This window comes from Brachyistius frenatus, unplaced genomic scaffold (assembly GCF_029030835.1).
Source record: "Brachyistius frenatus isolate BFR_SWC_R1_liver_20210118 unplaced genomic scaffold, ASM2903083v1 Contig_200, whole genome shotgun sequence".
Taxonomy (NCBI): domain Eukaryota; kingdom Metazoa; phylum Chordata; class Actinopteri; family Embiotocidae; genus Brachyistius; species Brachyistius frenatus.
Genome location: NW_027210799.1, coordinates 142215 through 155000, shown reverse-complemented (window position 1 = coordinate 155000; position 12786 = coordinate 142215). Strand labels below are relative to the sequence as shown.

At 40.9% G+C, this 12786-nt stretch overlaps 1 protein-coding gene across 1 annotated transcript in view; it reads left to right on the top strand.

The window, feature by feature from the left end:
* Nucleotides 1–4313: 4313 nt before the first annotated feature.
* The window catches only part of myo7ab (myosin VIIAb), a 30527-nt gene continuing 22054 nt past the window's right edge, over nucleotides 4314–12786 (top strand). The window contains exons 1-5 of the mRNA XM_069718818.1: nucleotides 4314–4844; nucleotides 6628–6729; nucleotides 9551–9619; nucleotides 12244–12357; nucleotides 12539–12691. Coding sequence (XP_069574919.1) covers nucleotides 9602–9619; nucleotides 12244–12357; nucleotides 12539–12691 — 285 coding nt within the window. The 5' untranslated portion in view covers nucleotides 4314–4844; nucleotides 6628–6729; nucleotides 9551–9601. The remainder of the gene's footprint in view (nucleotides 4845–6627; nucleotides 6730–9550; nucleotides 9620–12243; nucleotides 12358–12538; nucleotides 12692–12786) is intronic.

Here is a 12786-nt window from a genome sequence, read left to right as displayed (position 1 = left end):
CAGACTATGTGGGAAAATAAATGAAGGCCTTCTGCCTCCCTCGTGAAGCACCGACGGCCTAACTGGAGTCCTTAAAAGTTAGGTTAACTTAACGTCGTCAGTACTGTAAACATGTTCAAAAATAAATCTGCTTCAGATAGCTCAGGAAGTGAATGAGAGGTCAACAGGTGGAACTAAAACTAACTTCTCCTCTGAAGGTATTTCCAGAATCCTCAACGACATTTCTCAACATCTGGAAAAACAAATATTCTGTTTCCTAATCAATAAAGAAGGTTTTTAACATTTAAGTTGCATCTGATTCCTCAAATTTAAACCGAGCTAGAAAAATGTTACTCTCAATCTTATTAGTGTTTGTTCAATTTATTTCCCTTTTACAAATGACCTCAAAGAATGAATTCCTTGAAACTTGGAAAAAACTCTTTCGTTGTCGTGGCACCGTGCAGCAGTCCGGATATTTAATTTAAAAGTGCCTTTGAGGATTCTTGAAATATCTTCCCGACTTAAAACCTTAATGTTCTGTGTTTTGAAAAGATTTGTGGGTGTTTATTTTTCAGAAAACAGGAGCTCTGCTCTGTGACTTGAACACGTCGGGAATATATGAAAGACAAAAACTTTTGAATTAACTCAAATCAGACAAACTCCCTCTCATATCCTTCAACTCGTGAGCATGTTGCTTGTTCAGGACCGATGAACCACATGGAGCCCTCATGGTGTCGTTCGCCCCTCCATCCTCGGCCTGCTTTCTGTAGGTGGACACAACGTGCATCACTTAGAGTTTAACAGATGTTTCTGTTGTCACAAGGACTTAATCTGTAATCAGATAGCCGTGTAGCAGGCGGCGAGCTCGTTTGTTTTAAGCACAACGTCCAGACAATACAGGGAAAAATTGGGCTTCACTATCATTCAAAAAGGTAACAACACAGTTGGGTTATCACTGAATTTATTTTCAGTATATCACAGCTTTTATTTGTGACACGGAAATATGGCGGCAAACGCACAACGTGGCTGCTTTGACTTTGTTTGGGCTTCAGAGTCACTCGCAGTTGTGCAGCAACTCGTAAAGAGTTCAGGAGCCAAAATACCAGCGTGTCAAAACCCAGAGTGAAATCCTCTCCAGGCGTTCCTTCTCAAGCTTCTACTCGTGTGCTACAGCAGTGCCAAAAAGACAAAGTGCTCTATTTCGAAGTGATGCATCGTGGGTGGTGAAACGTGACTTGGAAATATGTCCGCCGTGAAAACTGTCGTGACGAAATGTGAGAATTATCCTTTTGAGCTTCTTTGCACCTTTTATTTTTATTTTTTTTTCTCCGTTAGTGTCCTCTTTTTATTTTTTTGTCTTTGTCAGGAAAGTGATTTTTACTGCGTTGCTATGGTTACTCATTGTAATTGTAGCACATTGGTATCCCTTTGCCAAAAGTGTTACGGCTTTCACTGTTAACCTCCACACAAGAAACACACACACACACACACACATACACACAAAGACTCCAGCTACTAGACTAACCAGGCGTCGTTGGAGTATCCGGACCTTGACTGGTATTTTGATAGTTGCTATAAAAGCTTATCGGTCTTCTGTATATATTTTCTGCATGGCCATGCCAAAGCAGGTTTGAAGAACACAAAACCATGTGAATGAAGCCGAACTTCTCACAGCGGCGTTGACTTTTGTACAAATCCAAAAATGCCAGTGCATGTAGCAAAAAAAAACAACAACAAAAAAAACAAAAAAAACCAACGCTTCAAATCTGCTCGCACCATCGCGAATCACCAGAAAAATATATTTTTGGTTCTCAGAGTGTCGCGAAAACATAATCCGCTGTTGCTACTTTGATAAACATACTGTGTGGAGTAAAAAGGCTTATGTTGCACACTTTGCATGCGTTAAAACAGTATCCACTTTTCTAATATTTTGTATTCAGTAACTTGCAGAATACAGTATGTATATAAAAGTAGCAGCAACTCAACTTATCGGTTATTATTACGGGATCCATGTTTTGATGGATGTTTGACATCGATTTCAAGAGGAAGCAGTTCCTGCCCGCTGCCTCTAGTGATGAGCAAGAATACGTAGAGGAATCAAGTTTACTATTCACTCTGTTCCCACTCCCGTGGTACCTTGCATGAATTATTAGGGGCTCAAAAATGTTTCACCGAACAGATGGCTTGGTCAGCTGGCATTGCGCTACAGGTGTCTTCCCTTTTCTCTGAGATTTTTCAGGGGGGGGGGGGAAGTAGACGTAAAGGAGAAGTTTATTTTGGGGAATTAAGGTTATTTCGATGGACTTGTCATTGCTGTGCAGTAATCAGATTAGATGAACTGTAAACAGTCGTACTCACTACCTTTAATCTGTACAGCAGCCATTTGTTGTTTTTACGCTTTGTCTTTGTGTGGATTAAACAAATAATACGACGTAATGTGTTGATCGGTGAGCGGTAGAGCTGCTACGAGGTGGATTTTGTGGCCTTCGGAAAAAGGAGCCAGATTAGTCGTTTCCCCCGTTACGTCGCTGCGTGAGTCCCAAAGCAACGCTAGCGCCAACTTCAAGCACAACAACAACGGCGGACGACGGCATCGCGTCTTTACAAAGTGTCGCTCCTTGGCTTTGCAAGCCTTCATTGGCACCCCACCCCCTCCCCCCCCCCCCGCCACAAAAAAAATGCCGCTTACAAAGTTTCAGTTTGTCTTGGTTGGTCCGTCCGGTCGTCAACCGGTTGTCTTCGGCCGGGCGGCGATTATTTCGCTGACGAAACACAGAAGATCCGGTTCGAGATTCGGCACAGAATCGGAACCTCGAACTGCTTTGGTGGAAAAGAACGGATAGATTGTAAACACATCTGGATAATAAGACGTCGAGCTACTTTCCAGATATCCGGACCTTCGTTAATCCAGCACAGAGAAGCCCGAGTCGAAAACGATAAGCCGGCGTCGGTTATCCGAGGCTACCTCTTCAGGTCGTCCGCGTATGATTATAAATGCTCCTCATTCGTTTCCTCTAAATCTCATAGAAAAGTGAAGACACCGTCAACATGTGAACACTCAGATGGGGGCATGTCGCTCCCAAAATTTACTTAAAGGTCTGACGTACGAAAAAGTAAAGAAATATGCGGGATTCCAAAAAGTGATGCTTTTTCGTCAGGTTTTTTTTCCGATGATCACTTCTCGACTGAGCGATTGCTTGCGTGCTGATCTTTAATAACCTCGTCGACTTGCGTACTGCTGCATGTATCTAAACTGATGGCAGTTCCCGAGAGAGCGCACCAGGTATTACGTTTATCTCGATGGCCGCGTCATGTAGACTGTATCCAATTTGACACACTGACCTTTTTATCTGAGATCGAGTCTTGTCCACTCAAGGAATGAGCTTGTGATTCTTCTTGTATTTTTCTGCTCATGTTTATTAACTGGAGACTGAAATACCTACTGCATGGTGACTCTTCTAGAAAGATGCTACCGTCTTTATAACAAGTATCTTTTATCAGTATTTTATAACCTTGTTAATTTTATATATCCACTTTACTTTGCGTTCCCTACTGGTATGTTTACTGATAGCTAGATATCAGAGAGCCGTGCCGTATGTTCTGTATCGTGTGCTTGTCCGTGTGATTTTTTTCAGCGTGAGCTTCACTTTTTCTTTTTCTTTTTCAATGCGTGTTCGTTGAATTTGGTTCTCGGTTACACTGTGGTTATTTTATAGCTACGATCTGAAATTATTATTTTTTCTTTTGTATTTAATGTCAACTTGTGGCATGACTTTGAAATAAAACCGGAAAAACCTTTTCTGGGTTTGTTGTCATTGTGCAAATATGAGCATGACGATGAAGTACAACCGCATTTCCCCCAAAAAGTTGGGACGCTGTGTAAAATGTAAAAAAAAATAAAAATGTCATGATTTGCAAATCATCTAAACCATTATTTAATTGGAAATAGATTGTTTCTGGATCCTGTTTATATGGTTTCTTCTTTGTATGGCAGAGTTTTAACCTCGGAAAAGTGTTTCTGAGCCCATGCACTGATTTCCACTACAAAATTGTGTCTGCCTTCATTGCAGTTTCGCCCGAGAGCCCGAAGATCACCACTTTTTGGGATTGTGTTGAAGAAAGGCATAAAAAAGGAATGTTTTGTGTATAGTAAATTTAAAGAATGAGACATTTGCGAGTATCCATCCATGTGCTATTTATTTGTTTTAAGTGCTTAAAAGTATTGAAGCCTCTAAATACATTATTAACTTTTGAGAGCGTACGAGTCGGCTCTGTTGTTGTAACGTGACCAAAGTGGAGAACATTGTTCACCCAGGTTTTTGAAATATTTACCCAAAAGGTTTTTTTTTTTCTCACTTCTGTCTTTTTGTGTTTCTGTGAACTGTACCTTTAACATTAGTACCAGAGCAACAAGTTTGAAAGTATGACCTGGCTCAGCAAGCTCTCCACCTCCCAGCTGGTCTCTGTATCTGTCACCAACAGGCTCCACCTCCGTGCTAATCAGGATCAGCAGCCATGAATGACATGCAGCGAGGGAGTCTGGAGAGCCCCGTCACTGACCCAGACATCAGGCTGTAAACTGGGCTTCAAGCACCTGAAAACCCCTGAAGGAGGCCGGCACCACAATGCAACCAAAGGGGGTGAAGTCTGTGGGGATGATTTAAAAAAAAAAAACAGAAAAAAAAAAAAAGGAGATTAACTAAACAAATGACGGGAGCAGATTAAAATACTTTATCCTCCAGCTTCTTCTCCAGTTCTTCATCAACCGTCCCGTCAACTTTGGGCCACCAAACACAAGCAAACAAAGGGCTGAAAAAAAAGAGACCAGGAGGAAGAAGAGGAGACCCTGCAGAGTGTGTTGAGAGGTAAGTGGGGCAGGTGGACTTGGGTCGAGGCTGACGGCTTATTAGCCTGCAGCCAGCTCACAGTGCTGCTGCTCTGCTGTAGCTTTAGGCCAAAGCCTCTTACTGCTCACTCTGTCCTGGGCCAGCACCTAAAGCAGCCATTATGTACCCTTCAAGTAAACACCGCCGGCTGCAGTGTTTATGTGCTGTTTAAAAAATTGGATGCTTTCTTTACTTCTAAGTTAGATTTCTGTAAAGATAAGCTCTTGTCACATTAGACAGTAGTTTTATTTTTTCCCTGTGAGAGAAAATAGAAATATCAAAAAAGAAAAGAATCAGAGTAACATAACTCTTTCATTGCAAGATGGTAAAGGGGAGCTGTGAGAACAAAGAGCAATAATCATAAAAAAGGAAAAGGATAAAGGCGGACCAATATGGTCAACGTAATCACAAGATCAAATCAAGATAGGTTGACAGAACTGATGATTTCATCTATGTATCTGCCAATTATTTTTTTTCCCTCATTCACAAATTAATAAAACATCAATGAAACGGAGATAAAATACTATCAAACTTCCCAAAGCTCCTCGAACGTGATTCTTACAATCGAAACTGTGAAATCTTGTCATTTGAGTAGCTGAAACTAGAAAACGTGGCACTTTTTAAACCATTTCTACTTGAAAAACAACTCGAGAAAACAGACCGTTTAGATGTAAACTCAAAATCCTCTTTCCATGGTTTTTTTGGTTTTTTTAGAGGACTTTGTGTCCATTTATTTTCAGTTGGTTTCCATGGATGAAGAACAAAAAGTCCAAATCAAACATATGTGACCTTTAGATTGCAAAATCACAACGACAAAGTGATTTCAAGGCACTGAACGTAGTAAAGTCACAACACAACAGTACAGAGAGGAGTTTTCTAGGACTCTGGGATGGTACATGAGCTGCGCCGGCTGCTATGTGATGACACACTTCCCACTTTGGTTTCCGGGCCTCACCGTGTTGCTGCTGAGTCTTAAATCAATAGTCAGGTGTTTGTATGGACATTAAAGCAGGTAATAATTCCTGCTTTTAACACCTTCCTGATGTGCTCGACAGACCTGCTGCAAAACTATTCATGTTTTCAAGTGTAAATCTTCCAAAATTAGTGGTTTTATAACCAATGGTGGGAACAACAACAACAAAAAAGGGATTCTACTGTTATATCACTGCAACCTAACAGTAGAGAGTTTGTTGGGGTTGTTAATGCAAGACCAACACTTTTAAATCACCAGAATTTGTTGGAGAAAAAAAAAGAAAATGGTGCTCCGGTTTCATTTTCCTCTTCAATATTTGTAGTCATTTTAATCAGCCGGTAGATAAGATGATTCACACTTTGTTCGGTATGCATGTACATGATGATTTTTGTTGTTGTTGTCGTTGAAAGATATTTTCAAATAATCTTCAAATATATATAAAAGCGTACTTTTTTTTTTTTAATGCAGGTTACTGGTATATAAGCCTTCCTCGCGGATCGAGTAAAGCTCTTTAGCCCAGAGAACTATTTAATTAGAGTTGGTCACAGTGAAGCCAAGGTAAACTGCTTCATTTCACATTGGATGGTTTTATGTAAGGCATTCTTTGAAACTCACTCATCTTAAACTTGGGATATAAAATCGTCATCTTTAAGGTGACTGATAACTACGTTTGTCAGAAAATTGGAGTAAGAAGTACCTCAAAATGTTGTTAAAGTACCCTTCTTGCGTACTTCTTTGCCGGTTTCTGGATCAACGCGGTTAATATTGTGTTGTTGTTGTTTTTTGCAGACACTGAACCACAGACCTCATGGAAACGAGTCTCCTCAAAATTCCTGACCGATGATGAAAGTTTCACGCCCCTCTGTGCCCGTGCCTCTGAATCCCTGCCATGTGAGTTACAACTGACACACGTGCAGCACGCACACTTGGTACAATGTCTTTATAGGCCGCACACACACACACACACACACACACACACACACACACACACACAGACACAGATTAGCAGCTGGGGCTTTAGCAAGATTGTTGTTGGCCAGTACATGAAAATCTCTGACTAGGTTGACTCATGAGAGGTGATGAAACCTGAAGCGTTCAGGTTTTGAACTGTCGGATGTGATAAAGTGTCTCCTTGATGTTTTATTCAGATCTTTTCGGAGTTGTCGAAGTGTGAAGTGTTTTATTCAGATGCATCTCGTCGTGCTGGGTAATGTCATTATTTACAGCAATAATTGCAGAGCAGAATATCTGTCAAAGTCCACAGCAAAGGCCGTTGTAATTATGGCAAACTTTATGAAAGATCTTGGCAAATGTTAAATAAGGTGGGAAGGGAATGACAAAATCACCCAAAATGAGCTGATTATACAACTGAGATGTTGCACGTAACACCAGGAAAGTCCCACTTTACTAATATTACATCAAGATTTTGGGGCTTTTTCTGCCACTTAACCTAGTTTTTAGCCACACGCGCTTATTTTGGCCAACGTCGGCCGCTCGATCCACCAAAACACCTCCAGGACTTCTGGATGGATCGCCGTTCAGTGTTCCTCCAAGAAGATGCACCCCGATGACGATCTCCTGACTTTGAGTTCCCGTTTCTGGTTTCGAGTGAGATATCGATGGAGTGCCAGGAGATTTGGTTTCAGACATTATTAGGCTCTTTTGGGATGAACTTTATTAACCCAAACTGGACCCTGGTGAAATGGCTTTTAAACGGTCGACGTCCACCAACTTGTTAAAGGTTGTGTTGCAGAAAAATGAATGAGGCATACGATTGGATTCGTTTTCAAGAGGTCATTAGAAGATGCAAATTAATAGCAAAGGAATTGTAATATACCTGTTTTGTTTCAGGATAAATCTGTGACTTCGAGTGAGTTGATAAAAAAAAAAGTGGTCTGTCGGGATCCTTTTGTTTGCAATGAGTGGAGTTTAGTTACAGATCTTTAGGTCTGTTTTGGGACAGTTACCAGATTGGCACCCTGCGGTTCTGGCTAAGAGGCTCTGTCTTCGGCGTAAAGCTGAACATATTGTGACTCGGTGCATATGGATGGCTGGAAATGAACTGTGTACTGTATGTGTGTCACATCCAGCTGAATGTTAAATCCACTTATGGAAACACTAATGGGTCATTAATACATTTAGCCCCTCCCCCGTGGCGGTGGTTCATATTCATACAGTCTGTTGGTTGTTGTTTTTTTTAGCCGCACAAGCTATTTACAGTAATTTGTTTATTTTCCTAAATTAAAATATTCTGTTTATAGCTGCAAAAATAGGACATAAATGATTTTGCTTGTCTGCTGTCCGACTGTGTCACATCCCCCGTCACTGAGAATGAGGACAAACGGAGGAAACACGGCTCAGTGGGGGAGAACATGATTCAGCAATCATAACTGCAACGACGATGCCTCGTACGTAAGGGACGGGATTAGCCGCAGGAATCCGAGTAAGCCTTTAACAGCCCCCACCAGACCATTTAACCCCACAACCCCCCTTTAAACTCCCTTCCCTGGTCTCTTATTTCCAGTACAATCACACGACTGATCGTGTCTTCTCTAAAACGGATATTACTGATCGGACAGCAGACAAGCAAAATCAGCCTGTAAACTAAAAAAAGAAAAAAAGTTTCGAGAGTTCCTACCTGAGGTTTTTTTTAGCGTCTTTGTTGTTTTTGGTTTTAAAGCGCGCAACTTCAACGCAAAAAAAGAGCTGAAGTTACTTCCTGGTGAACATAGTGGAGCATTTAGCAGCTCCAGAGCCAGATATGTCCCTCAGTGATCGGTGGAGACCAAATCAGAGCTAAAAGTGAGGCTAACAGTCATCAGGTGGCCGGAAACATGACTCTCAATGATTCATATTTTTTTTATTTATATTGGCTGCATATGTAAATAAACAACTATTCGCTAACATGTACATCAAAACAACTTTATAAGTCAGATGTTGTTTTTGTATCTGTTCTTAGTATAGCATTTTAAATCCAGATAATCCCACTGTGCTAGAAGACTTCTTTTTTTGGTGGGGGAGGGGGAGGGGGGAGGGATCCGTGGTTATAAAAACTCTCCGCAAACATTTTATGGTCAAATAACACAATACACAGCAAACAATGACAAATAAATGAATGTGCCCAGTGTTAGTAAGGTTGGAACATAAGTTTAGAAAAGTCCTTTATAAATAAAGCTTATTATTGTTGTTATTATTATTTTGATATTTATGTTTTATTATTATTATGAAAGTTTTAAAAAAGCAAAATATCACTGCAATGTACCAATAAATGTCTGGACTGACTAACATTGAGCTATGCCACCAGCATGGCTAAGATAGCATTAGAGGAAAGTCCAAAAAATAAACTGTTGTTTTCTCATTTCCTTCCCTGATAATCATCGTGCGACCCCTCGCCAGGGTCTCAACCCCCGGGTTGGGAACCACTGTGCTAAAACCTGATGAACCCGAGTCCACTGCTTGTTTCCGGGGAAGTACATTATCTCACTGAACTCCTGCCGACCTTTTGGTGCTTGTGTTTGGGTTTAGTTGGTGGTCAGAGGTCGTGATGGTAAATTGGCTTCTGTATGGAGGAGGAGGTGTTTTTTCTGTTCGTCTTTTTACCCGAAGCGAACTAATAAACAGTGAAATTGCTGTCGGTCAGATTATGTGTGTAAAAAAAAAAATGGTGAAGAAGTAGTTTGTTGTTTCAGCTGTGTGGTTTCTCTCTGCAGAGCCCACACACTTGGTGACGTCTGATGTCCTGGAAGCAACACGCAGCTGAACCATGGTCATTCTGCAGCAGGTCTGTAGCTGCCTTCTTTCTTCTTCTTTATATTCATTTAGGGTTTTTTCTACAGTATCTTTTTTTTTTTTTTACAGTTATCAAAATTCGGTGGAAGGTCGTGAAAAGTCATCTTAAAGCCCAGATAAGCAGAAAGCAATTATACTACCAGTAAAAGATAAGATAAATAAATTAGATTGTTGTCACGGCTAAATTGGATTAAAGATGTCATGACTTTGGAGCTTCTTTCTCTTCACCGCGAAGAAAATATTGTTTTTTTCATCACTTCATGTAAATATGCCCAAAACACAGCCTGACATTTTAGAGTTTGAGGGGTTTAAATTAAATTTAAACGCAGCAAACAAAACAAAATGTAGGATTAGTAGACGAAAATACCTCAGAGGTTGCGACTGTTGTTTCACCTCTCGGCTCCCAAGTCTCCGACACTAAATATAGCTAAAGCCGGCGTGTCTCCTCGGGCGGTCAGTCGCAGTGACACCATATCAAGCCATCGATAGTTTCTAATTCAATAACCAGAGTCCTGCAGGGTCCGACTCAGACACTCAGCGCCGCTTCAATCTCGGCCCACAGCCTCGGCTGTGAACCTCGTCGGAGGGGAGACTTCTGGACGTTGTTACATGGAAGCAAAAAATAGCATCCTTAAGGTCACGATCTGGACTGCAGGGGCCAACGCTGAGCTTTGTGCTGCACTGTTTCTGTTATGAGGACATTTACCAGCGGCTGCCTTTCATGGTTCACATCGATTTTTGGGGGGGGAAGTAATATATGAAGCATCTCAGATTATACTTTTTTTTTTTTTTTTTTTTTATCCCTTTCATGTGAAGATCTTTACCGAATCTAAACTATTTCTAGGGTTGTTTTTTTTAGCATGATGAGGTGAGAGTTCAATATGATTTCAATTTAAGACAAGATGAAGCTCTTTTCCAGAAGATTTTTCACCTGATTGGAAACTTGAAAAACAGGCTCAAACACAATTGGATTTAACTGAAAATGTGGATTTATGTAGATTTTCTTATACTGTATGTTATGCATACATATTCAGACACACTCGTGCTGTTACCATTAAACTGTATATAAAAGTGGACGAAGCTTCCGGGTCTGAAAATCGAGGCCTTCCTGCCTTAAACGTGCAATACCTCCGAGGGCCATTGGGGTTGGATCCAAAAAGGCTCCATAGACTCCCATTCAAATATTGTCATTAAATACAAACTCAATTATTTTGTCACACAAGTCATTAGGGTGTCATCTGTTAAAGTTAAAGTGCTCTTAGTTTTCTGGCGGTCCATCTGAAAATAATCCCGGTCATTAATTTTAAAATTAAGCCTCAAAAAACGGTATGTTTGATTGACAGGCCTCATAATGGCCTTTCACGAACCGATTGGTGACGTCACTGCTGGTTGCTGCTAGGCGATGACTCTTGAAATGACAAACATCTTGACAGATATTTTTAAAATTATGTTCCACTCAAGATGAATATTATTTGTCAGGCTTTGCTCAAAACTATTGCTCACAATTGAAGCAAAGTCTGCAATGGTCAATTTACCGACATGATTTTGCACTCTGCTCACATCAAAGTCTCTGTTGTTTCCTGGTTGGTGGGTTTTGGCATACGTCATAAGGTGGTCGATGCTGATTGGTTAAAGGCTGCTCCAGTAGTTTAAAAATAGAGCTAAAATTCAGCACCATGGACAGCGGCGACAAAACCAAAACTTCCACACTTTTCACTGTTTTTGTACCGTTTTGAACAGTTGGTGTTCTCAGCTGTGCTGTTTGATGTTTTACATACGGAGCGTACATTTTGTTTGGTTTTATCAGCCGTTTATTTTTTGTTTTAATGGATGAACTTTTACATCATGCCCGTTTGAAGAGCTCCTTAACTGATTTGTATTGTTGTACAGACTTACGTTTTGCAGGTGTGGTGGAGATGCAGGCATGTTTGTTATAGTTTTGCTTTGTTTTTTTCTTGATGATTGATTCATAAAACTTGTTCTCTGTTTGTACTGCTGATATTTCCCGGTTAAAGAAATGACTGATATGCTTTTACAAGGTCGTGCTTATCGGGGTTTACATGTCTATCTAAAGTCGTTGTTTTTATGGAAGCCCAGATTTGCCCATGTCCGCCCGCCTCTGCTCTACGCTTTATACAACAGCTTGGAGGAGGTGATTACCTTTCAGCCAGCAAGTACAGTCCCTCAAACTTGAAAGCTCAAAACAAAATTTAAATCAATCTTTTTAAAGGATTTGTGTTTTTCTCTATTGAACAAGTTTAGCCTGTCATTCCTGACATCATTTGGTCTTAATGTAACCCCAGTAAATTTAAACCTCATTCAAGCCTTTGTGTGCTGACAGTTAGCTTTTTTTTTTTCAGACTAAATCCTCTGGTTTGGTAACCTGATAACTGAAAAAGTAGGTAACTGGAACTGTGTGATGCAACACGGGTACCGCCTGGTTATTCAACATATGCAGCGAAGTACTCGCAGGAACAAAACAAGGAGACAACAACAGAATTTATGATACAATAAAGCAAAGATTTGTGCATATAGTAGCACACTATGATACAGTAATACGCTTCAGGTTCATTTCCAGATGTAAGTGTCTAACTGGAGTTGTGTTTAATGATCCAGGGGGACTATGTGTGGTTGGACCTTAAAACGGGACGAGAGTTTGACGTCCCCGTGGGAGCCGTGGTCAAACTCTGCGACTCGGGACAGATCCAGGTTCTGGATGATGAAGGCCGGGTAAGTCGCCAGGAGATTATTATATTAACTTGAATACCAGGACTAATGTGCTTCTTATTGATAAGATGCTGAGACAGACTCTGCGGTCCTCATTTCCTGATGTTTATTTGAAGTTGTTATGAGCGTCACACAGAACAAGTTGTTTACTTGATTTGGCTCCTTTTTTTCTCCGACCACACAGGAACACTGGATTTCCCCTCAGTATGCCACCAACATCAAGCCCATGCACCCGACCTCCATCCACGGGGTGGAGGACATGATCCGGCTGGGCGACCTCAACGAAGCCGGCATCCTCCGCAACCTGCTCATCCGCTACAATGAATGCGTCATCTATGTTAGTGACACTCGTGACACCTCTTATCACCTGCAGCACAGTTTTCTTATTTTCAATACGTTTCCAGGCTTCTTCTTCTTTTCTTTTTTTTCTTT